Source organism: Thamnophis sirtalis, unplaced genomic scaffold, assembly GCF_051295495.1.
Source record: "Thamnophis sirtalis isolate CommonGarterSnake01/CBP01778 unplaced genomic scaffold, rThaSir2_p1.2 scaffold_9, whole genome shotgun sequence".
Lineage (NCBI taxonomy): Eukaryota > Metazoa > Chordata > Lepidosauria > Squamata > Natricidae > Thamnophis > Thamnophis sirtalis.
In genome coordinates, this window is record NW_028261389.1 from 75,947,766 (window position 1) to 75,974,909 (window position 27,144).

The following is a 27,144-nucleotide window of genomic DNA, read 5'->3' on the forward strand; positions in this document are numbered from 1 at the left end:
GGATGAGAAGAAGATCACAAGGGCAAGAGCAATAATATCAAACATGGCCTCTGAAAATCTATTTAAATAAAGAAGTAAACATGGGCTGGCCGATACCATTTTACCAGTACAACCATTTCTAAAAGCCTGCGCCCACTAATATGAATCTTTCCTTACATTTACATCGAATTTTGACACGCACCGTTCTTACATAATGTCAACTGAGCGGCGATTAAAAAAAACGAAACCAGCCAACGTTATTTTAACATTTAACGAGTCTAGATATTCTGAATGGCAACCAAAAAGAAAAAAAAATTGTTAAGAAATGATTAATGTGCGACCCTGCGTGCGAATGCTACCGCTCTTTTTTTTTTTAAAGAGCTGTTTTGTAACAGAGGGCCACAAAGCAGAGAATGAGATGTTTCACATAAGTACTGACTGGTTTTGAAAAGGAAAAAGAGGCAGAGACGCAGAGATGGTTCTTTTCAAAGCCTCTTTCCTGAATGTGCGGTCATTTTAAGCTGGCAAATGAGCGAAATTCTTGCCTTTGTTAGCACGATGAATAGGAGACATCGCCAGAGTAGAAAAAGACTAAAGAAAAAGCGAAAAGTCGAGTCCACCAAGCATACACACACACACACACACAAATCTAGCTGCACCTGTGGCCTGCGAAATCTACGGGCGTTTCCAACCGTTCTGGTGCAGTTGGCACATCTGGGCTGCTGTTTCTTTATTTACCGAGGAAGGAGATGATTTGCAGTCAGGGTTGAACTGCGCGCTCCTTCGTGCCGCTTTCTGAGCTTGGTGGTTTTCTTGCAGACGTTTCATTAACCAAACTAGGTACCATCATCAGTGCTAGTAAGGAGTGGGGTTTGTCCTCAATTTATATTCTAGTGGCTTGTCGAGTATGGTAACGAAACATCAGGAAGGAAACCACCAAAGTGTCTGTCTGTCTGTCTGTCTGTCTATCACTATCATCTATCTCTCATCTATCATTCCATCTATCTATCTATCTATCTATCTATCTATCTATCTATCTATCTATCTATCTATCTCTATCTATCATCTATCATCTATCATCATTCCATCTGTCTGTCTGTCTGTCTATCTATCACTATCATCTATCTCTCATCTATCATTCCATCTATCTATCTATCTATCTATCTATCTATCTATCTATCTATCTATCTATCTATCTATCTATCTATATCTTCTATCTATCTATCTATCTATCTATCTATCTATCTATCTATCTATCTATCTATCTATATCTATCTATCATCTATCATCTATCATCATTCCATCTGTCTGTCTGTCTTATCTATCACTATCATCTATCTCTCATCTATCATTCTATCTATCTATCTATCTATCTATCTATCTATCTATCTATCTATCTATATCTATCTATCATCTATCATCTATCATCATTCCATCTGTCTGTCTGTCTTATCTATCACTATCATCTATCTCTCATCTATCATTCTATCTATCTATCTATCCTATCTATCTATCTATCTATCTATCTCTCATCTCTCATTCCATCTATCTATCTATTTATCTTTCTATCTATCTTCTATCTATCTATCTATCTATCTATCTACCTATCTATCTTCTATCTATCTATCTATCTATCTATCTATCTATCTATCTATATTTATCTATCTATCTATCTATCTATCTATCTATCTATCTATCATCTATCATCTATCATCATTCCATCTGTCTGTCTGTCTGTCTGTCTATCAACTATATATCTATCTCTATCATCTATCATCTACTATTATTCCATCTATCTATTTATCTACCTACTTACCTACCATCTGTCTGTCTATTATGGCTGCCCACTTCAAAGACTCTGGGTGGCTTATAACGTATCAAAAATAAATACAATTAAAACCAATCAAAACATAATGGCAAAACATAACAACGCTGACAAAAAAAGTCATAACAATCAAAACTGGGACAGGGGTTCACAAAGAGACTAACCCCAGTTTCGGGAAGAGAGCCCTCATTTGTTTGTTCCTTCATTCATTCATTCCTTTCTTCCTTCATTCCTTCCTTCCTTCATTCATTCATTCACTCCTTCCGTCCGTCCTTCCTTCCTTCCTTCCTTCCTTCCTTCCTTCCTTCCTTCATTCACTCCTTCTGTCCTTCCTTCCTTCCTTCCTTTATCCAAGACCCATGGTGGAGTAGTGGTTGGAATGCAGTATTGCAGGCTAACTCTGCCCACTGCCAGGAGTTCAATCCTGACCGGCTCAAGGTTGACTCACCTTCCATCCTTCCAAGGTCAGTAAAATGAGGATCCAGATTGTTGGGGGGCAAGAGGCCGACTCTATAAAGTGCTTAGAGAGGGCTGTAAAGCACTGCGAAGCGGTATATAGAAAGTCTAAATAGTAAGCTATTGTTATTCATTCATTCATTCAATCAATCAATCAATCAAATTTCACTCACTTAATGACTCTGGGCTAAATAGAATTAAACCAATGCTTCCTCTTTCTCCGCTTATTTTGGAAAGCAGGAGAAAGCAGGAAATGAGGATCGCTTGCCGAGTTCTTCCAACTGCCCTTCACTAGGATTCATCAAATAAGTTCTCAGAATTGCTCCTTTTTCTAAACATTCATCCCACACCTATTAAAAATCATTCAACGAATCAGTGTCGCTCAGGAGCTGAAATCCCGTAATCCAAAACTGGAGTCAGATACTATACGCGCATGAATGCAAGAATGCTATTGTTGAGAAAGAATTAAAGTATGTACAGTGGTACTTCACTACTCATAGTTCATTGATTGGGGGGGGGGGGGCGTGACGAGTACAAAAAATGATGTGTTCCAAACAATTGTTTTCCCCAGAAGGAATAATATAGTGAGATACCGACAAGTTCTAGCTTGTGCGTTGAGAGTACCAAACAAATGATGAGTAGCGGGACAAAAATTTTCACGTCAAAATGCACGGAGTACCAAATTCAATGAGTTTCAAAACAGTTGAATACCAAGATGCCACTGTATAAGACGACAATATGCCTGTGTTCTGACCCCCCTCGTCCCATGCCAACACACACTCTGAGCCAAAGATAAGTTACGGCATTTAATGAACAGACAGATAGGTCCTTGGCAGCAAACGGGCACAGACAAGCTTGGGCAGCAATCCAGCACAGATAAGCCGTGGCAGCAATCCAGCCTGCCAAGCTCACAATAATATTCTCCGACATTAATTCCTGCGTTGACGTCTGCAAGAGGGCGTGTGCACAAGCAGTCCTTATTATAGTCTGGAGAGGAGCCTAATGACCACCAGCTGAGTGCAATTACCTCCTGTACTTGCACAACTGTTCCTGGCACCTATTAGCTCTTCGGTGCCGGGCATCCAGGAACAACTCACTGCTGACGTCAGGAACACACTCCCTTGTCTCCAACCTAGTGGTCCAAGGCTCAGGTGCCTCCTGGTGGCCAACGAGCCTCTCTGCGCCCTGCTCGGAGTCAGAACCCTGTCCAGGGTCCTCCACATCCTCCAGAGCCGACTCATAGGGCCCCTCGCCGTCAGAGTCTGGTGGCAGCTCCAACGGCTCCTGCTGGGCCACAACAGCCTGTGATGGCTAACCTTTTTGTCGTTGCGTACTAAAGCATGCATGAGCAAGATGGTGCACGCCTGTACGCACACATCCATAATGTAATATGGGTATGACAGTCGTCCCCCCTGCACATGCGTTCCTCCCTGCGCCCCCTTGCACCTTGTGGTTCCCCCCCATGTCCCATTTTCAGCCTAGTAGGCCTCCCTGCAGCCTCCTGGGTTGCAGGGGGGACATGCACCCCCATGCACTCCCACCCCACCCCCTGCGTGCGCCCCACACGCGCACATGCACAACAAAGACCCAAAAACCAGCTGGCCAACAGGAGGCGTGCACATGTGCAATGGAGCTGAGGTGGGCCGACGGCTCTGTGTGCTACCTGTGGCACATATGCCATAGGCTTGTCATCATGGAAATATGCTATCTCAACCATGCCAAAACACGAGAAGGGGTTATAGTGCTGAATTTCAACCATTCCTGCTTCCTTTTCTGCCTTGCAATCTCTAGCTTAAAGAGATTGCTGGTTTCAGTGCCAAGACATACAATAAAGCACACTATTAAGTCACGTCTACAAGCAAAAGCAAGAAAACGGCGCATAAATTGAAGTTATGATGACTTTAAAGTAATTCCTGCCTCAGTGGCCCATCAGATAATTTTCAAGGGGTTTCCTGATCATAGAGTCAGAAAATTATCCCAGAATAATTACTCAGACCTTAATGAGAGAAAGGAGAGATGGAAAAGCCAGATATTAAGGAAATGACTTCACAGAAAATTGGTCATTCGCCAGAATCCTGCCAAGAGTTCTTTCCAATTTAATTTTCGACATGCCAACCGAGGTTTTCACAGTAAATATAAAATTATTCACATATTCCAGTTACTAGAGATCACCAAATAGGGGGTTATTTTGTCAAGGTGTTTTTCCTGCATATCACTCAGAAATAAGAGTGGACAGCATTTAATGAAGTTAATAAATAGGTTTTAAAAGTTTAATGATAAGTTCTGTCAAAGAAGGTAATTAACGAATGGAATGCCCGAAGTAAAGGTCGTCCTTGACTTACAACTTTTCATTTAGTGACGGTTTGAAGTTACAGCAGCCCTGAATAAAGCGACTCATGGACACTTGCAACCACTGAGGCATCCACACAGTCACATGATCAAAATCCAGGCACTTGGCACCTGACTCATATTTACGACGGTTGCAGTTGTAAATGGGGTGATGTGATGTGAACTAACCATGACATTGGGTGACAGGGATTCTCCGCAGAGATTCAAGCATCCGGTTCCAAAATTAATCTCTACATGGGGCTGCCCTTGAAGAGTGTTCGAAGACTCCAATTAGTCCAGAATGCAGCCGCGCGAGCGATTGTGGGTACACCAAGGAACACCCACGTTACACCTATCCTCCGCGAGCTGCACTGGCTACCTATTAGTCTCCGAATCCGCTTCAAGGTGCTGGTCGCTACCTATAAAGCCCTACATGGCATCGGACCTGGGTACCTGAGAGACCGCCTCCTGCCGATTACCTCCCTCAGACCAATTAGATCGCACAGGTTGGGTCTCCTCCGGATTCCATCCGCCAGCCAATGTCGGCTGGCGACTCCCCGGGGGAGATCCTTCTCTGTTGCAGCTCCGGCCCTCTGGAATGAGCTCCCTGTTGAGATCCGGATCCTTACTACCCTCCCGGCCTTCCGCAAAGCCACCAAGTCCTGGCTGTTCCAGCAGGCTGGGGGGAGCTGAGAAGCATCTACCTCCACGGAAATTGTGAATGTTGGTTTTTGTTTTTAATATGTTGTCTTTGTCTCGTTTCCCCCCTTTCCCTTGTCTTTTGTGAGCCGCCCGGAGTCCTCCGGGAGTGGGCGGCATACAAGACAAATAAATAAATAAATAAATCTTACTTTGCACCAACTAACCTTTGCAATAATCCGCAGGATCTTCTTGCTCTTCATCATCGGATCCTAGAATTTCTTCCTCCGGTTCTGGCGGCGTCGGTTCCGGCAACGGTGGTGGAGGCGGCGGAGGAGGCGGCGGCGGTGCAGAGGGAACTTTTTGTTGAGGCTCTGGCCTACCAAAGGAAACACAGGTATATATGGATTACATCAGTGGTGGGATTCAGCCGGTTCGCACCTATTCGGGGGAACCGGTTGTTAACTTTCTAAGCAGTTCGGAGAACCGACGGTTGGAAGAAATCTCCTTTTGTTTTTTTTCCACTTTACAGGGCTAATCCGGTAAGGAAGGCAGGAAGGAAACATCCTGGTGTTGTTTCTAGCCTCATCTCTATTGCCTGCTTACAGAAACTGCCTCTCCACTAACCCTTATTACATTGTAACACCTAAGGCAAAGCAGCGCCCATCGGTGTGAGTGATGTTGAGTTGGTCACGCCCACATGGTCACATGACCACCGAGCCCTGCCTACGCAGCTGGTCATTAGGGCAGAGAACCGGTTGTTAAATTATTTGAATCCCACCACTGGCTCACATCCTATTTGGCAGTTGCCTGTATAAGAGGAGGAGAGACAGGTACCTCTGTCTATATACCAAACGAATGGCCCACTGGGATCCCCATATCAAAACAACTTCCCTTATGTGCGGCCGGAAACTGAAAATAACATTTAACACAGCACACTACTACTTGAGCAAAATGGTTCAGTTCAGATCGGCATATGTGGGACTGATTGGGATAGATGAGGGGTGTTAAACCTGATTTCATTGAGGGCCGCATCAGGGTTGTGTTTCACCTCAGAGGGGCGGTTTGTGTATAGCCAGGGTTGGCATGGCCAGGTCGATGTTACTCATTGAGGCTCTGTTTTTGGCGGTGCCGGCTTTCTGCAGCTCTCTGCCAGTGAAAACGGAGCCCATAAGGGCCACATGCGGCTCTCCCGAGCTCCGTTTTCACTGTTAGAGGACTACAGGAGGCCGTTGCAGCCTACAAGAGAGCCCGGGAAGGCTGTGTGTGGCCCTCCCAAGTTCCATTCTCTGGAAGAGGCACCATGGGCCAGTCCTTTGCTGTTTCCAAGACACACCCACGGGCCAGATCCAAGCGCCCTGTGGCCCACGGACTTTGAGTTTGACACCCCTGGGGGAGATTTTAGAGGTGATACCAGAAATGTGTTGCTGCCGGTTCGGCCCAGTTCAGCAAAACTGGTAGTGGTATTTTGGCCTGGGTCGCAGAACCCGCAGGGATCCAGGCTGGCCACACCCCTAAACCGGTTCCTTGGTCGCTGCTGCTGTTGCCAGCATATTGTTTAGTAGTGCGTGTGCACAGTTCACTGTAAATTGTTCTGCGCATGCGTGAAGAACAATTTATATAGAACTGTGCACATTCGCGCACGAAGGAAATGCGCCCGTGCAAAGCGCGTGTGACGCAAACCGATAGTAAAACCGGAAGCAACCCATCTCTGGGTGATACCGAAATATAATTTGATCACATTTTATTTCTCTACATATTAAATTATCGTACATTGTTCCAATTTCATTTAAAACTATTTTATTCCCATTTCATTTCAAATCGTATTTTATTCCCGTTTCATTTTCAATTGTATTTTGTCCAATTCCATTTTAAATTGCATTTTATCAGATTTCAGTAATAATTTCTGTCTGGAACTCTGCCCTTTGATAAGACCCAAAGTCCATGAAGTAATCAATGAAGTAAACTAACTAACTACGAATATATGTATATTCAGAAGCTACAGCGCTCGAACAAATTTCCAAGTCTTTTCTGGGCTTTTCATTCAAACATTTTTTATGAAAGAGGATAATTGATTCTGCGTGGGCTACAGAAATGAATCTGAAAATGTTATGGAACACGGCAAGAATTTTAGAAAAGAAAACAACAGCAGGCTGGTACATAGGATTTAAAGCACAGGCATAAAATCAGATTAAAAGATGGGAGAAACCCACCAGCTCTGTTCCTGACCTAATCAGTATAAACTACCATCTTTTGAATATTTTATTATTATTATTTCAAGGATGGAATGGACTGGATTAGAGAAGGAATGGAATGAAATGGAATAGAATATAGAATGGAATAGAATAGAATAGAATAGAAAATAGAGAATGGAATGGAATAGAATAGAATAGAAAATAGAGAATGGAATGGAATAGAATAGAAAAATATGGAATGGAATAGAATGGAATGGAATAGAATAGAGTAGAGAAGGAATGGAATAGAATAGAAAATATGGAATGGAATGGAATAGAAAAGAAAATAGAGAATGGAATGGAATAGAGAAGGAATGGAATGAAATGGAATAGAATATGGAATGGAATGGAATAGAATAGAAAAAATGGAATGGAATGGAATAGAATAGAGAAGGAATGAAATGGAATAGAATAGAAAATATGGAATGGAATGGAATAGAAAAGAAAAGAAAATAGAGAATGGAATGGAATAGAGAAGGAATGGAATGAAATGGAATAGAATATGGAATGGAATGGAATAGAATAGAAAAAATGGAATGGAATGGAATAGAATAGAGAAGGAATGAAATGGAATAGAATAGAAAATATGGAATGGAATGGAATAGAAAAGAAAAGAAAATAGAGAATGGAATGGAATAGAGAAGGAATGGAATGAAATGGAATAGAATATGGAATGGAATGGAATAGAATAGAATAGAGAAGGAATGGAATGGAAAGGAATAGAAAATATGGAATGGAATGGAATAGAATAGAGAAGGAATGAAATGGAATAGAATAGAAAATATGGAATGGAATAGAATAGAATAGAAAAGAAAATAGAGAATGGAAAGGAATATAGAAGGAATGGAATGAAATGGAGTAGAATATGGAATGGAATGGAATAGAATAGAATAGAGAAGGAATGGAATGGAATGGAAAGGAATAGAAAATATGGAATGGAATGGAATAGAATAGAAAAGAAAATAGAGAATGGAATGGAATAGAGAAGGAATGGAATGAAATGGAATAAAATATGGAATGGAATGGAATAGAATAGAGGAGGAATGGAATGGAATAGAAAATATGGAATGGAATGGAATAGAATAGAAAAGAAAAGAAAATAGAGAATGGAATGGAATAGAGAAGGAATGGAATGGAATAAAATATGGAATGGAATGGAATAGAAAATATGGAATGGAATGGAATAGAATAGAATAGAAAAAATGGAATGGAATGGAATGGAAGAAAGAAGGAATGGAATGGAATGGAATAGAACAGAACAGAACAGAACAGAACAGAACAGAATAGAGGAACAGGAATGGAATGGAATATGGCAGTGATGGCAAACCTTTTTCGCCTCGGGTGCCAAAAGCACCCGTTATGCCCACCCCCATAATTTAATGCCCACCCGTGCCTTGCTCCCTGCACTCCCCTTGTTGCCCCATGTATGCCCGCAAGGCTTTCTTGGAGCCTGGGGAGGGCGAAAATGCCTCCCCCCCTAACAAAGGACCTCCAGAGGCAGGAAATGGCCCTTTTTCCAACTTCCGTTGGGCCCGGTCGGTCCGTTTTTCGCCCTCCCCAGGCTCCAGAGGCTTTCTAGGAGCCCGGGGAGGGCGAAGAACGGCCCAATATGCAGACTGGAAGTTTGGAAACGGTTTGTGCGTTGGGCCGTTTTTCACCCTCCGAAGGGCGAAAAACGGCCAAAAATCAAGGCTGAAAATCAGTGCCCGGCGTGTGCACGTTCGCTGGAGCTCACAGGGCAATGTCTCACGTGCCCTCATCAGTTCGCCATCGTGGGAATATGGCATGGCATAGAACAGAACAGAACAAAACAGGCATTTTATTGTGCAATTGGACCTATAAGGAATTTGTCTCCGGCGCAATTTACAAACAACCGAGGGATAAATGGTAAATCATATTTTGTCCCAATAACGTCCTTCTTCAGCCCTTCCTTCAGGGAAGCTCGCCTTTTCTCATTCTCCATTAGCCTCTTGCCTCAGTATGAAAAGGGCTCAGAGAGTGGAAACGATAAGTAACCCTTATCAATCTATGAAAAAGCGGAATCTGAAGGCTAAAGCAGACCAGCGAAGAAGAGAAACACAGCCTTAGGATAAGCCACGGAGACATCGGTGGGGGCCATTCACAAAACCTCGTCACCTATGAATTATTAGATGGAAAACCGGTCCCGGCATTTCAGCAGCAACCTGGTTTATAAAAACTCACCGCTGCAGAGACTTAGCAGATAGCTCAAATAGGCACAGTTTTTAATCGTTTGGCTTAATCTACAGGTCGTCCTTACAAAGAGTTCATTTAGCGACTGTCCCAAGTTACAATGCTACTGAAAAAAAGTGACTTATTGTTGTGGCCCGCCAGTGGCCAGCGGAGTTGGCAGCAGATTCGGACAGTGAGGAGGGTTGGGAAGGAACATGGGCCAGTGCTGGAGTCTGGGGAAAGCTCGGACGAGGGCTCTGTGTCGGAGGCAGAGATGGGGCCAGAGCCGTAGGCAAGTTATCAGCTGCCTTCGGAGTCAGACATAAGTGAGGCAGAAGAACAGCTGGAGCCTGTTCCCAGTGTGCGCATGCGCAGAGTTGCCAGACGAAGGGAACAGCTAAAGAACAGGGGTCGAAGTGGGAGTAAGGCCACAGGTGGAGGAGGAATGGCCCCTCCCAGAGGAAATAAAAGAGGAGCGAAAGGGGAGTGGAGTTTGCAGGAGGCCATTAGTTCGCTTCATTGGTTCGTGACTCTCCGAGATTCCTTGCCAAGTTCTGCAGATCTCGGCCTGGCAGCTCTCCAAGCCAGATAAGGTCTGTGACCGTAAATCCTCCCTTGAAAGACTTTGCTGGATGTGAAGGAGCAGAATTCACAGTCAATTAATACAAGGGGCCAGGATTTTGCTTCATGCGCTTGGGAAGCCTAGCTCAGAACACTTATGTTCATTTTTCACACTTACGACCAATGCAGCATGTGATCAAAACTCAAGACACTTGACAACTGACTCGTAGTTACGACGGTTGCCAGGACACGGGGTCAGGTGATCACCTTTTGAGACCAAGGTCGATGGGGAAGCCAGATTCACTCAACGCAATGGTATTGCTAACTTAATTCCTGCAACGATTCACTTAACAACAGTGGCAAGGTCAAGGTCGTAAACCGGGACAACAACCCAAGGGTCTGGCTTAGCAGCTGTGGGCTCAATTGTGGCCGTAACGCGAGGACTACCTGTAATTGACCCCGTGAATTTATCTTTCAAGCATGTTTCAGATTTTTGAGCCACAAAAGGTAACCCTCATTTTTTTTCCCTTCCTCTCTGCACACACAAAAGAGCAATATCAAAAATTTTAAAAAAAAATGGAACTTACATTTTTCTACTATGCTGCAGCGTTACTATGGCAACTGGCTTAGATGTCTATTCATATCTCCAAGTGCCAGTGACAACTTTAGGTACAGTAAATGAAACATCTTTCAGCCCAAAAAGCTTCCTTAAAAACGCTTCTAAATCAAGGTGCAGCTTAAGCTGACGTTTTGCAGCTAGAAAAATGAATCCGTTTATTTTAAATGTACATCCATTTAGTTTGCTGCGGGGACACACACTAACGCAACACCAAGATTTTTCCTGAAATATCTGGTATCGTTATCCTCTTGTTGAAAATAAAGGTTCCCTTGCACATATGCGCTAGTCGTTCCGGACTCTAGGGGGCGGTGTTCATCTCTGTTTCAAAGCCGAAGAGCCAGCGCTGTCCGAAGACGTCGCCGTGGTCATGTGGCTGGCATGACTCAACCCCGAAGGCGCACGGAACGCTGTTCCCTTCCCACCAAAGGTGGTCCCTATTTTTCTACTTGCATGTTTTACGTGCTTTCGAACTGCTAGGTTGGCAGAAGCTGAGACAAGTTAACGGGAGCTCGCTCCGTTAAGCGACACTAGGGATTCGAACCGCCGAACTGCCGACCTTTCTGATCGACGAGCTCGGCGTCTTAGCCACTGAGCCACCTTTTGCTGAAAATAAGCTGAAGTGTTAACTGCCATGTGGTTGCAAATAAAATGGCAACAACATACAAAACTCTTCGGGTTAATATAATACAGCGCAATGTAAATATTTTTATTTAGATACTTTATTCATAATATATTTTGGTAAGGCCACACTTGGAAATTGCATCCAGTTTTGGTCGTCGTGATGTAAAGAAGATGTTGAGATGCTAGAAAGAGAGCAAGGAAGAGCTACAAAGATGATTAGGGGACTGGAGGTTAAAATATATGAAGAACAGTTGCAGGAATAAGGTATATCTTATTTAATAAAAAGGGGTGACATGATGGCAGTCCTCCAATATTTCAGGGGCTGCCCCAAAGAAGAGGGGGGGTCAATCTATTCTCCAAAGCACCCGAGGGAAGGACAAGAAGCAATGGGTGGAAACTAATCAAGGAGAGAAGCAAGCGAGAATGAGAAGTGCAATCCCGCATTTATTACTTTAGATGCAAGGTGGCGAATATTCAAAATATTTCTTTTTGCCTCTATTTCCCCCACAACAACAGCCCTGTGAGGTGGATGAGACTGAGAGATAATTACTGGCTCAATATCACACAGCTGGATTTCATGGCTAAGGCAGGACTAGAACTCACAAGTCTCCTGGTGATTGGCCTAAAATCAGTCAGTTGGTTTTCATGACTAATATGGAACTAGAACTCACAGTCTCCTGGTGATTGGCCCAAATTATCCATCTGGTTTTTGTGCCTAAGGCAGGACTAGAACTCATAGTCTCCTGGTGATTGGCCCAAAGCCACCCTTCTGTCTTTTGTGCCTTAGGCGGGACTAGAACTCAGTCTCCTGGTGATTGGCCCAAAGCCACCCTTCTGTCTTTTGTGCCTTAGGCGGGACTAGAACTCAGTCTCCTGGTGATTGGCCCAAAGTCACCCCTTGTCTTTTGTGCCTAAGGCGGGATTAGAACTCAGTCTCCTGGTGATTGGCCCAAAGTCACCCCTTGTCTTTTGTGCCTAAGGTGGGACTAGAACTCAGAGTCTCCTGGTGATTGGCCCAAAGTCACCCCTCTGTCTTTTGTGCCTAAGGCGGGACTAGAACTCACAGTCTCCTGGTGATTGGCCCAAAGTCATCCCTTGTCTTTTGTGCCTAAGGCAGGACTAGAACTCACAGTCTCCTGGTGATTGGCTCAAAGTCACCCCTCTGTCTTTTGTGCCTAAGGCGGGACTAGAACTCACAGTCTCCTGGTAATTGGCCCAAAGTCACCCATCTGTCTTTTGTGCCTAAGGCGGGATTAGAACTCAGTCTACTGGTGATTGGCCCTAAGTCACCCCTCTGTCTTTCGTGCCTAAGGCGGAACTAGAACTCACAGTTTCCTGGTGATTGGCTCAAAGTCACCTCTCTGTCTTTTGTGCCTAAGGCGGGACTAGAACTCACAGTCTCCTGGTAATTGGCCCAAAGTCACCCATCTGTCTTTTGTGCCTAAGGCGGGATTAGAACTCAGTCTACTGGTGATTGGCCCTAAGTCACCCCTCTGTCTTTTGTGCCTAAGGCGGGACTAGAACTCACAGTTTCCTGGTGATTGGCCCAAAGTCACCCCTCTGTCTTTTGTGCCTAAGGCGGAACTAGGGCTCACAATCTACTGGTGATTGGCCCAAAGTCACCTCTCTGTCTTTTGTGCCTAAGGCGGGACTAGAGCTCACAGTTTCCTGGTGATTGGCCCAAAGCCACCCTCTGTCTTTTGTGCCTAAGGCGGGACTAGAGCTCACAATCTATTAGTGATTGGCCCAAAGTCACCTCTCTGTCTTTTGTGCCTAAGGCGGGACTAGAACTCACAGTCTCCTGGTAATTGGCCCAAAGTCACCCATCTGTCTTTTGTGCCTAAGGCGGGATTAGAACTCAGTCTACTGGTGATTGGCCCTAAGTCACCCCTCTGTCTTTTGTGCCTAAGGCGGGACTAGAACTCACAGTTTCCTGGTGATTGGCCCAAAGTCACCCCTCTGTCTTTTGTGCCTGAGGCGGAACTAGGGCTCACAATCTACTGGTGATTGGCCCAAAGTCACCTCTCTGTCTTTTGTGCCTAAGGCGGGACTAGAGCTCACAGTTTCCTGGTGATTGGCCCAAAGCCACCCTCTGTCTTTTGTGCCTAAGGCGGGACTAGAGCTCACAATCTATTGGTGATTGGCCCAAAGTCACCTCTCTGTCTTTTGTGCCTAAGGCAGGACTAGAACTCACAGTCGCCTGATTTCTAGGCCACGACCTTAACTAGTACACCACACTGGTGCGCGCGCGGACTCTCTGTCATCCTTTAAAAAGTTATTAATATAAAACCTGTGTTAAAAACAAAGACAAGTGCTGAGGGTAATTAAGTAATTAATTAGGAAGCGGGAAACATCTCACTGTATCTTAACGCCATAGCAAGATGTTAAGAGAAAGTCCTTATTTCCCTGTTCTAAAGTAGGACAAGTTAGGAGGACCGAAGCAACATATTTCAGATCCTATATCATGCTCTTTCGCAAAGGTGTGTTCAAAACTGAAAGTTGCAAAAGACAAACCACACTCAAGAGCCAAACAACACATTAAACAACTCGAATTGACCCGGAGGAACAAAATATGCAATCAGGACAGGCACCGACAAAACCTCTCCTCTGAGTAATCCCTAAGTAATTTTATTAGCTGTAACCCCCCCCTCGCCTCTGGTTTCCAGTTCCAACATGCTAACTCTACAAGACGTGGTGCTTCTATAGCAAAGAAAATCAGCTTTGGGGGGGGGGGGGGGATGAGGGAAAGAGAAAACCATCGAGCAAACCCAACCAATATTTTTTTTGTCTCCTGCAAAATATCTACACTTCCCTACAGCTTCATTTTGCACCAAGGAAATTGAAATTTACTAATAAAGGAGAATATTTATTAGTAAATTGAGATTTACTAATAAAGGAGAATATTTATTAGTAAATTGAGATTTACTAATAAAGGAGAATATTTATTAGTAAATTGAGATTTACTAATAAAGGAGAATAATAAAGCCGAGGGTTGCAATGAGGGGGGGTCCCTTGATGCTCTCTCAGCTTGCTTGTTTTCTTGCAAACGTTTCATTACCATACTAGGTAACATCATCAGTGTTGGAAAGAGAAAATTAATAAGAGAGGAAGGAAGGGAGGGAGGGAGGAAGGAAGGAAGGAAGGGAGGGAAGGAGGGTTAGCAATAGCACTCAGACTTATACTTATAGCAGTTAGACTTATATACCGCTTCATAGGGCTCAGCCCTCTCTAAGCGGTTTACAGAGTCAGCATATTGCCCCCAACAGTCTGGGTGCTCATTTTACCCACCTCGGAAGGATGGAAGGCTGAGTCAACCTTGAGCCTGGTGAGATTTGAACCGCCGAACTGCAGATAACAGCCAGCTGAAGTAGCCTGCAGTACTGCACTCTACCCACTGCGCCACCTCGGCTCATTATACGCCACTTCACAGTACTTTACAACCCTCTCTAAGCCGTTACAGAGTCAGCTTATGACCTTAACAATCTGGGTCCTCATTTTATGGACCTTGGAAGGATGGACGGCTGAGTCAACCTTGAGTCAGTGAAAATTGAACTCCTGGCCACCAGGAAGGAGAATGAGAAAGTTAAAAAGGGAGGGAGGGAGGGAGGGAGGGAGGGAGGGAGGGAGGGAGGGAGGGAGGGAAGGAAGGAAGGAAGGAAGGAAGGAAGGAAGGAAGGAAGGAAGGAAGGAAGGAAGGAAGGAAGGAAGGAAGGAAGGAAGGAAAGAAGGAGTAGCGATAGCACTTAGACTTATATACCGCTACTCAGTGCTCTGCTTAGAGACGGCTGTAAAGCACTGAGTAGCGGTATATAAGTCAGCATGTTGTCCCCAACTACCTGGGTCCCCATTTTACCGACCTCGGAAGGATGGAAGGCTGTGTCAGCCTTGAGCCAAACAGAATCGAACCGCGGACAGTCGGCGGAATTAGCCTGCAATACCGCATTCTAACCACTGCGCCCCCAACGGCTCCTTTAAATACAATTTAAAGCTCTGGCTAATGACTGTAGATCTTATGCAGCAGTTCGTATGGCCGGTGTAACCTAATTCTTAGCAGGACAACCTGTTATACCCCCAAGGGGGAAAAAATAAATAAATGCCAAAGTGAACAAAGGATTTTTGACCTTTTCCCAGTGTTTCCTAGTTGTTCCTTCCTGGAGATCTCTTTTATTTGTGACTATAAAGTATCTCCCAGGTCATTGACCAAATTATGACCTCAAAGAACTTATTTGTTCTCAAATGCATCTTCAAAACCTTCGGATGGAATTGGATAAAAGAGACAAGAGGCCTTATCCTGCTTAAAACCTGTATTCCCCCCACGGCTTAATATCTGATGAATGAATCATGTCACCAAACAAACAGGGCTGAGATATTCTGGCTTGTAATATTTCCAGAAATGTTGGGGGGGAAAACCATGGAGGAGAAAAAGAAAAAAAAATCAATTATTTTTAGATGGGAATCAGGGGGGAGGGAGGAGGCGTTAAAGAGAAATTTAAATACAGCCAATAGGGCAGCGATGGAGAACCTTTTTTTGGCTCGCGTGCCATAAGTGGGAGGAGCGCAGGGGGGGGGCGTGTGCGGGCATGCTGCACCCATAATGCAATGTGTGACACCACCACCCCCCAGTGCGCATGCGCACACTACAGGCGCTCCCCTCCCATTTTTTACATACTTTTTTCGCCCTCCCCAGGCTCCAGAGGCTTTATAGGAGCCTGGGGAGGGCGAAAACAGCCTCCCCTCCCCGGACGCCCTCCGGAGGCTTCAGGGAACTTCAGGAGGCTTCTGAAACGACCCAGTCAAAACGACCCTCCGAGCAAACCGGAAGTGACTTCCGGTTTGCTCGGCGGGCCGTTTAAGCGCTCCGAAGCCTTCAGGAACCTTCCGGAGGCTTCGGGAGCAGTCAAAATGACCCTCCAAATTTCTGATTTGCTCAGAGGTCGTTTTGAGCGCTCCGAAGGTGTCAGGGACCTTCAGGAGGCTTCTCTGAAGCCTCTGGAGCAGTCAAAACAACCCTCCGAGCAAACCGGAACTTCCGGTTTGCCCGTAGGGCCGGTTTTTTGCGCTCCGGAGGCTTCACGGAAGCTCATGAAGCCTCCGGAGGGCCTCTGGGTGGGGCAGGGGAGGCTCCTTTCGCCCTCCCAGGCTCTTATAAAGCCTCTGGAGCTTGGGGAGGGCGAAAAATGGCTTTAAAAAAGGGTGAACTCAGCTGGCCAGCGCACGCATGCGCGCTGGCCAGCTGTCAGGGCAGCACGTTGCGTACCCTGACAAATGGCGCCACGTTCTACCTGGGGCGCGCGTGCCATAGATTCGCCATCACTGCAAAAGGGTCTCTTATGCTGTATTCTCCTAAATTCACTCTGTGATTTTAAGGTCATGAATTGCAATGTGTATATTTTCACTCATGCACGCAATTATTCTTGTTTGATATATTTATTGATTGTAAAATTGCAATTTATTTAGACAGTATAAGCGCGGTTACTAATTGGGTTAAAATATGCTTGCAACTTTATTTTGGCATTTGGTTGTGTTTTGCTGTCCATCAAGGCCTGTATTAAATCTCCTGACAGCTCGATTAACACAAAAACAGAACAAAATGAAACAACACACATCCCAAACTTGGCACTGATAGGTTCATATGCAAAATTTCCTCCTTCTTGCATTAGAATTATATTACGCTGCTTATCCTAAGGGGACAAAACTTTATAACGCTCTTAACATTCTCCATGTAAACTTGGCTGTTACAAATCAATGTAAAACTTTGGGGTATAAATGCTAGCAGTATACGAGCACTGCACAGGGACGTGGAGGCTCAGTCGCTAAGATGCTGAGCTTGTCGATCCGAAAGGTCGGCAGTCCAGCGGTTCGAATCCCTAGCGCTGCGTAACGGAGTGAGCTCCCGTTACTTGTCCCAGCTTCCGCTAACCTAGCAATTCGAAAGCACGTGAAAAATGCAAGTAGAAAAATAGGAGCCACCTTTGGTGGGAAGGGAACAGCGTTCCGTGCGCCTTCGGCGTTGAGTCATGCCGGCCACATGACCACGGAGACGTCTTCGGACAGCGCTGGCTCTCCGGCTTTGAACGGGAGATGAGCACCGCCCCCTAGAGTCAGGAACGACTAGCACATACGTCCGAGTGGAACCTTCACCTTGACCTATATGAGCACTGGAGGGTTTTAAAGTCCTTCCCAAATTGTTGTGTGTGTGGTTTTTTTTTGATCCTCTAGAGGAGAAAAAGCAAGGACAAAAATTGTATTTATTTTTCCCCGGGCTCTTAACTGGGTTGGATTTTTGATTCCTTATTGGTTTAGGGAAGGGGTGTAAAATTTGATTTCATTGAGGGGCTGCATCAAGGTTGTGTTTGACCTTGGAGTGCCGTGGGGGCATGGCTGGGGGTGGGCGGGGTGGGCATGACACAGGATTCATCTCGGGGGCATCTATGGTGGGTTAGGGTTAGGGTTAGGGTTAGTTAGCAACTTCCCTAAGACCCTCCCTCACTCTCACTATAATCTCCTTCCTTCCTTTTCCTTCCCTCTTCCTTCTCGTTTCTTCTCCCTTTCCCTCTTTCCTTATTTTTCCTTCCTTGCTCTCTTCCCATCTTCCCTTCTTTTTCTTTCTTCTTTCCTCATCCCCTTTCTCCTTTCCTTTGCTGTTTCCGGGCAGGCCTCGCGGGCCAAATCTAAGCACCCCGCAGGCCAAATCCGGCCCGCGGGCCTTGTGTTTGTCATCCCTTAGAAGGAGCAAGGTTTCTTATGTGAGATACGTAACATATATAAGTGGATCTCTCTCTCTCTCTCTCTCTCTCTCTCACACACACACACACACACACACACACACACACACACACATTGTGTAATTTCTAGAGGAGCCTTTAGAGACAGCTGAACATTGCACAGGTTGTTCACCTATATAAAGTCAAATCCTCATGTGGTCAATTCCACCTGAAACCAGCTGGATTTCTGTCTGCCTTTATTTTATTTTATTATTTTTATTGTTATTTTTCGGGATCCAGTTCCTTGGGGGAAAGTAAGTTTTAAATTAAGGGTTGTTTCTCCCTTTGGATGAATGTGCTAATTAGCACTTCTGAGCAAAAAGCAGAGGATGCCATTTTCAATAACGCAACCGGTAATATAGTTTTATTATATTGTACTCAGAAAATTTCAACTCCCTTCACTTCCCCCAGTGTCCTGTATATTAAGCAGCTCACTACTGAGGATGATACGTTTATGGATAACCAGCAGGGGGAAAAAATTGAAAACAAAATTATGATATACTGTGTTTCCCCGAAATTACGACATGTCCTGATAATAAGGCCATGGCATATTTTTCCTCTGGGCAAAAATATACGCCCTCCCCCAATAATAAGCCCCCCCTGGACACCCCCCCTCCAGCCAGGCAGCGCGCCACTCACCAACCTAGCGATATCCCGAAGGCGCAAAGCCGCAGGGGCTGGAGGGAGGGGGGCAAAGGCGCTCACATTACTTGATGCCTTTGGGATACCGCTAGGTTGGTGGGTAGCATTGTGCCCAGCTGGAGCTGGGGGTTGCCGGGCAGCTGGTCTCACGAGCAGCCATCCGGCAATGCCCCTTTCCAGCCAGGCAGAGCACCACTCACCAACCTAGCGATATCCCGAAGGCGCAAAGCCGCAGGGGCTGGAGGGAGGGGGGCAAAGGCGCTCACATTACTTGATGCCTTTGGGATACCGCTAGGTTGGTGGGTGGCGCTGTGCCGAGCTGGAGCTGGGGGTTGCCTGGACGGCTGCTCTCACCAGCAGGTGCCCGGCTGGGCAGAGCGCCACTCACCGACCCAGTAATATCCCAAAGACGCTAAGCTGCGTGGCGCTTTGCCTGGCTGGAAGGAGAGGTTGCGTGAGCACTTGTTCTACATCCAGCTCGCGTGCCACCCAGAATGATATAAGGTTTCCTGCTTGAGCAGAGGGTTGGACTAGATGACCTCCAAGGTCCCTCCCAACACTGTTATTCCGTTAAACCAAGCATTTCACAAAACAAATTAAGGATTTCCTTTGTTGTTGCCTGCACTGTTGTTGGTTTTTTTTTAAATTACTGAACGCTATTAAATGCATCTTAATTACAATATCAGCTCAGGGGAACTTTTTAATTTTGTAAACGGGAATAATAATATAGAAAAGTGGGATTTAAAAAAAAAAAACACTGCAAAGAATTGTTATACTGGATGGAGAGGTATATAGAAAAAGAAGCAATTGTTTTTAAGCGCAAGCAATGAACACCAAAAGCCACGCTTTCATGAAACTGTCTTCAAAACAAATGTTTTAAGCGATAGTACAAAGAAATTAATAAACACACAGTAAAAGGGAATATTGTTATCTATAAAGAGCCAGAGTCACTTGGAGAGTGAGGGGAATGAAATCTAAATTGGATGGATCAGTGGATGTGTGGATGTGGATGGATGGATGGAAGGATGAATGGATGAGTGGGTGGGTGGGTGGATGAACGTTGATGGATGGACGGACGGACGGACGGACGGATGGATGGGTATGTATCAAATGGGTGGGGAAAACTGGAAGCTTTCAGTTTTGGGTTAATGTCAGGGTTCCAAATAGCATCCTCAAACAAATAACACCCCAAGGCTAGAAGTTCCTCAAAATCGCTATTTATTAAGAGAGCCATGTTGGCACATCTGGGAAAACCCAAACCTGAAAGCTTCCAGTTTTCCCCACCCAGTCGAAAGTTCAAGATCTTGCCCCCACACCCACAAGTCCATCACATGGTCCAATCTTCCACTGCCGCGAAGACAGATTCCTCCCATCCAGATCCGGCCAGGTGCAGAGACAAAGATGACCTTGGCTTTCTAAGAAGAATGTTGTTATGGCTACCTATCACCAAACTCCGTATAATTCCCCCCCCTCATTTTCCCACAGTAGAAAATCCCAAAAAAAGAAAAGATGGATTGCAGGCATGACAGTAGGTGGATGGGCAGATGGATGGATGGGCAGATGGATGGATGGATGGATGGATGGATGGATGGATGGATGGATGGATGGATGGATGGATGGACTGACTTGTGGATGAATGGATCAACAGAGCATATAAACACAGTTTGGTTAAATCTTACAATGACTGATTATCATATCTATGCTCTTGTGGGTATTTCCTCCTGGAAATGTATCTTACACCCATTTTAAAAATGCAAACGCAGTCACTTATTCCATCAGACAGATCAATCCAAAATAACATTCCTCTTATGTCCAATGATTTCTCTTATAACAGATTAATAAGGGGGGGGGGGGAGTTTTTAAAAAAAATTTAAACCTTCACTGAGGATGACGGAGTCTTAAGCATTATGAAAAATCTACTGTACCTGTTTTTTCTAGCTCGAAAGTAGTATATCTAATTCTGATGTACAGTTAACAGGTGGTTTTAGCAATAAGGAATGCCCAGGCAGAAAACTACCTTGTTAATGTCGCGACATGCACACATATATCATTCCGTAAAACATTACAAAGGCGGGCTTGTTAAAATATTCAGCATTTTCATTGATCACCCAAAGAGGGAAAAGCGCGTCTGTAGGTGAATTTCTGCTTATCATTCACGAAGCAAAGAACATTTCTGAATAATGAGAGCGCCCTGCCATTTGCCAGGCTTGCAAACTGCCTCTTCAAATATTTGGCTTAAAAAGTCCTCCAGGCTGTGTTCCAGAGAGAAATTAAGCATTCTTTTGAAAATGTTCTCGCTTGTTTTCGTATATGGCACAGATTCACTTCTTTTACCTTTTTTCACCCTGCAGGAAAGAAAAACCCAGAATGTGGCTGGTATCGGCTTTGCCACTTAATTTTTTTTTTAAAGGGGGGGGTGTCTTCCAATTGGACATTAAAACTAGGCGATAAGGAGATAAAAAATAAGGAGATAATCTCTTTGTAGTAAACACAAGACTCTCTAGTAATTCCTTACAATAACATGTAATTCTATATTTTGGCACAGAGTAATTTTGCTTTTATCTCTGTGTATCTTTTTATGCATCTTTCTGCATCTTCCATCTTTATGTATTTTTTTAAGAAAAGAAACTTATCCTGCACTATCTGTTCATATATATATTATTGCTATATATTGAACTGTTGACTTGTCCTTTCACGTAAATTTAAATTTAAGGCAGAATTCCAATTCTCTGCTACTGGTGAATTAGTATAAATTAATTCTCAAAGAATGTATTTTATCTGTTCTGGAGGTGAGGCCAACTGGATTTCAAAAATAGCGGGTTAATTTACCTCAGGATTATTTTGAGAGAAATTTCAAAATAATCCTGAGATAAATCAAGCCACTTTTTTTTTTTCAAATAAAGCCTGATTTCTCTACGGTGTCCATTCCAATAGGTTTCTGCTGTGTTTGCTGTTAATTATGTTTCCTTAAAGATCTGCCTTTAAAAACACATAAGGTTAACAATAAAATAAAATTATTTATTTATGAATAATAATTTATTAATAAATAATTGAGGAATTCAAGGGGATTATACTCTGAAGAGGAAAGCTATGGCAAATCTAGACAGCATCCTAAAAAGCAGAGACGTCACCCTGCCAAGAAAAGTGTGTATAATCAAGACTACAGTTTCCCCAGTTGCAATGAATGGCTGTGAAAGTTGGACCATAAGGAAGGTTGAGAGCCAAAGAATGGAGGCCTTTGAACTGTGGTGCTGGAGAAGACTCCTGCATTGAGTCCCTTGGACTGCAAGGCCATCCAACCGGTCAGTCCTAGAGGAGGTCAACCCTGGCTGCTCTTTAGAAGGCCAGATGCTGAAGAGGAAACTCAAAGACTTTGGCCACCTAAGGAGAAGGACTCCCTGGAGAAGAGCCTCATGCTGGGAACGATGGAGGGCAAAAGAAGAAGAAGAAGAAGACAGAGAAGGAGGTGGCTGGATGGAGTCACCGAAGCAGTCGGCGTGAGCTTAAATGGACTCCCGAGGATGGTAGAGGACAGGAAGGCCTGGAGGAACATTGTCCGTGAGGTTGTGATGGGTCGGACACAACTTCGCAACTAACAACAACAACAATACTCTGGAGAGTCAAAATACCGTTGCATCTATTCTAGACAAAATTGCAAGATCTTCCTAGTAGATTCTGAACCAAAAAAAAATTAAAATAAAATTCATGAAAAACCTATCAGGTTTTGCTTCGTTTGTTTTGTCAGAAGGGAAAAAAAAAACATCTGGTAGATATCGCTAAACGAATTGGGCTGTTAATATGTTTCGTGCCGTATGCTCCGGTTCTCTCCGCAACCGTTCGTATCGGGAAAAACGACAATCACGTCACTGGCTGAGAAAATTCGAACGCCTTTTCTTCGTAGGGCCTTTCATCCAAATTTTGAATGATTCCATTTCAAACAAAAGCAAAAAAAAAAAACTTCTGGAAACCCGATGACAGATATGGCCAGTTTTAAAAGGTTTAACAGCTTAGAAATATACTTATTCTTGATCAGACATACCGAGAGACTTAGATTTTTCCCTTTTAAAAAATGTTGCTCATTCTATTCTCATTCAGAATCCACTGAGTAGCATTCTCTTGTGTTTTCATCTAAGCTTTGCTTACAAATCACTTAAACTGCCTATATTATTTATGTAAGCTATTTACGTTGTTCAGTCAGCATGAAAAAGTAACCTAAATGCGTGTAGTAGTGGTAGGTTAATAGGACAATGCAGAATAGCTACTCTCCCTTCAAAATGGCCCTTCTACAATTGGTATATCTCTGGGTTCCACCACAAAACCGTGGAGGACAAAATCGCGCTCGACGAAAGCGCGCATTTGACGTCATCACAGTGCGACGAAAACATTGTGCTGTGATCGAAAAATGTAAAAATAAAGCGAAAACTTTATCCTAACCCCCCCAAACCTAACCCTAAACCTAACCCTAAACCTAACCCTTAACCTAACCCTAAATCTAACCCTAAACGTAACCCTTAACCTAACGCTAAACCTAACGCTAATCCTTAACCTAACGCTAAACATAACCCTAACGCTCTAAACCTAACCCTAACCCTTAACCTAACCCTAACCCTAACCCTAACCCTTACCTTTATGTGAATCGGCTTGCTTTAATTTTAATTTTATTTCAATTTTTAATTTTTTTTGTCACGCTGTGATGACGTCAAATGCGCGCTTTCGTCGAGCGCGATTTTGTCCTCCGCGGTTTTGATGGGTCACGTATCTCTGTCCAGTTTAGAATAGAATAGGAATAGGAATAGAATAGCAGAATTGGAAGGGACCTTGGAGGTCTTCTAGTCCAACCCCCTGCCTAGGCAGGAAACCCTACACCACTTCAGACAAATGGTTATCCAACATCTTCTTAAAAACTTCCAGTGTTGGAGCATTCACAACTTCTGGAAGCAAGTTGTTCCACTGATGAATTGTTTTCACTGTTCAGGAAATTTCTCCTTAGTTCTAAGTTGCTTCTCTCCTTGTTTAGTTTCCACCCGTTGCTTCTTGTCGTGCCCTCGGGGGCTTTGGAGAATAGCTTGACAATTCTCCTAAACTATTTCTCTGGCCCTGCCTTTATGTCCCACGACTAAGGCAATTCCTTTGTTTAAAGTAAAAAAGACTTTTTAATAGAATATTCTAGGATCGCTACAGGAAGGTACAAGCGTTTTGATCCCAATAATCGTGATCGTTTGAGGTTTTGCTGATTAGAATGAGTTGGTTGATATTGATGGGTCCCAAAGGTGTTTTTTCTTTTTTTTGCCCAAAAGGCAACTGGACTTTAGTTTTTTTCCTTGAAGATGTTTCACTTCTCAGCCAGGGAAGCTTCTTTTGTTCTGACCGAATGGTGCAGGAGGCAAGGATTTACATTCCTTGCAGCGACCCAATCGTTCGCACTCTTTCTGAGAATCGTTGAGGACACTTGGAGGTTCATCTGCACCTTGGTGGTCGCCTGAACTGTGCAAATGGGTGTAAAACCTTCTTGGAACTGCTGAAAGGACTGTGTTGTAAACAGAAGACAGGGGGTGTCATACCCCTCCTCCTCTGTTGAGAGTGGGATGTTCAATCTTAACGTAGACGTCCTCTTTGACCCCTCTTTCAAACCAGTGGTCCTCTCTGTCCAGAATGTGGACGTTGCTGGCTTCAAAAGGGTGGCCTTTGTCTTTCAAATGGAGACGGGTTGCTGAATCTCGTCCTGATGGGTTTGTTCTCTTGCGTGGTACCACGCGTCGGTGAAGTGGTTGTTTTGTTTCTCCAAGGTACAGATCCGTACATGTCTCGCTGCGCCGTGTTGCCTGTATCACATTGAGAATCTCCGCAGACGAAACTGATGGGGGCTACTCGGGGGTTGGTCCCGACCAGCACTACTGCTGGTTCGCTCGGGTGCGCGCTTTGTGCATGCGCAAACGCACAGTGCAATAGAAAATTGTTCTGTGCATGCGTGGAACTGAAGAACAAGATGGTGGTGGTGATGGCGGCGAGCAGGGAACCGATTCAGGGGTGTGGCAGGCCTGGGTCGCTGCCGGTTCCAGGGACCCAGGCCACCAAATCACTACCCAATCCGATAGGAACCCACCACTGGCGCTACGGTGAAATACAGATTTTGAGCTGTTTTTTAGCTCTTTCTTCTTCCGCGAGGATTAAGAATTTTAGCTGTCTGAGTGGTTGGAGTTCTAGCCTTTTTTCTTTTTTTTTAAGAAATCATAACCCTGATCCAAAGATTCTCCAGGTGAGAGCATCTATATGGGGCTGCCCCTGAAAAGCGTTCGCGAGTGATATTGGGTGTACCAAGATACACCCACGTTACACCTATCCTCCGCGAGCTGCACTGGCTTCCTATTGGTCTCCGGACGCAATTCAAGGTGCTGGTCATTACCTTTAAAGCCCTACACGGCTTAGGACCAGGATATGTGCGAGACCGCCTACTGCCACATACCTCCCAACAGCCGGTGAGATCCCACAGGGTGGGCCTCCTTCAGATGTCGTAGCCAGACAATGTCGGCTGGCGGCTCCCCGGAGGAGGGCCTTCTCTGTGGCTCTGACCCTGTGGAATGAACTACCCCCAGAGATCCGGACCTTGCCCACTCTCATGGCCTTCCGAAAAGCTGTTAAAACCTGGCTGTTCCGGCAGGCCTGGGGCTGTTGACCTCATTGTTGAGGTCCAGCCCCCATCAGATTGAGGGCACGTGTGATATTTTAAATTGTTTTCTTTTATTTTTTTATTAATTACTCTTCTTTTCGCTTTGTAAGCCGCCCGGAGTCCTCCGGGATTGGGCAGCCTGTAAATCTACTCAATAAATAAATAAATCTATAAATAATTCCTTCTTTGCCCAAAAGCATTCTTAGAACCAACATAAGCAAGGTTTAACAACGGTAGTGATTTCCTGTAAAAGGGGCGGGTGGGGGGAGTCCTCATTGCAACATAAAGCTATGCATGACTAAGATCCAGAGATGTCGCATCAATCTCTGGCCGGGACACCTATGGCTGCAAGCCCATCAATATGCAAGTTGTATTTTAGTATTAATCTTGATTTGCGTTTCGTCTCTGTTGGAACCAGAGACAATCAATAGAACATATACCCACCCCGAGTATCTAGCATCAGCTTCCTGGTCCAACCATTCTGGTAGCTGCAATTTGGATTTTCTTTAACGAGCCGCCTAGGAGGGGAACACCACGGAAAGCTCAGTGGGCGCAGCTTTGTAAATACGACAGTTGTGTCAACTTGCTTGGTAGGGACGGAAGAGAAATGTCTCTTTTTAAAATAAAAAATAATAAAAATAAAAAGGACAGTTCTGCAATCTTCTCTACTCAACTCTCTGCAAGTGAGAAGACAGATGGGACACTTGGGATGTGATGCATGGACACCCGCTGATTCTCATATGCCGTTTCTGAAGCTTTCTTTCACAACTCCGCTACACTCTTCTTCACCACTTCCAAGTGAAGAAATCAGAATAACAGAGCCGGAAGGGACCTTGGAGGTCTTCTAGTCTTTCTCAAGTAGGTGACCCTATACCGTTACAGACAAATGGCTGTCCAAATTCCTCTTAAAAACCTCCAGTGTTGGAGCTCCCCACAGCTTCTGAAGACAAGTTATTCCACTGGTTAATTGTTCTCATTGACAGGAAACTTCTCCTTAGTTCTAAGTTGCTTCTCCCCTTGGTTAGTTTCCATCCATTTCTTCCTGCGCTTTGGAGAATAGCTTGACTCCCTCTTCTTTGTGGCAGCCCCTGAGATATTGGAAGACTGATATCATGTCACCCCTAATCCTTTTTTGATTAGATTAGACCAGGAGTCGGCAACCTTAAACACTCAAAGAGCCACAAAGGTCCTAAATGGAAGCCCCCCCCCCCATTCAATTCTGGAGCTGACCGGAAGTCTTGTTCCCCCACCAGAGTCCCCTCCTAGTACGGCATCCTTTTTCCTCTACCTGTCCTAACCAAAAGCCCTATCAATTGTGGAGCTGACTGGCGACAAGGAGCTGCAGTGGAAGGATGAAAGAGCCACATGAGGCTCCGGAGCTGCAAGTTGCTGATCCCTGGACTAGACATACCCAATTCCTGCAACTGTTCTTCATCTATTTAGCCTCCAGTCCCCTAATCATCTTTGTTGCTCTTCTCTGCACTCATTCTAGTCTCAACATCTTTTTTTTCATATCGTGGCGACCAAAACTGGAGGCAACAGTCCAAGTGTGGTCTTATTAAGGCATTGTAAAATGGTACTAACACTTCATGTGATCGTGATTCTGTCCCTTTGTTAAT

The 27,144-nt window shown here is 44.6% G+C and overlaps 1 protein-coding gene across 6 annotated transcripts in view; it reads right to left on the reverse strand.

The window, feature by feature from the left end:
• SRPK2 (SRSF protein kinase 2) overlaps nt 1-27,144 on the reverse strand; it is a 113,997-nt gene that overhangs the window by 42,366 nt on the left and 44,487 nt on the right. For all 6 annotated transcript variants that reach the window (XM_087722307.1, XM_087722308.1, XM_087722305.1 and 3 more), the window contains one exon: nt 5,455-5,606. In XM_087722307.1, the coding sequence (XP_087578433.1) occupies nt 5,455-5,606 (152 nt within the window). The remainder of the gene's footprint in view (nt 1-5,454; nt 5,607-27,144) is intronic.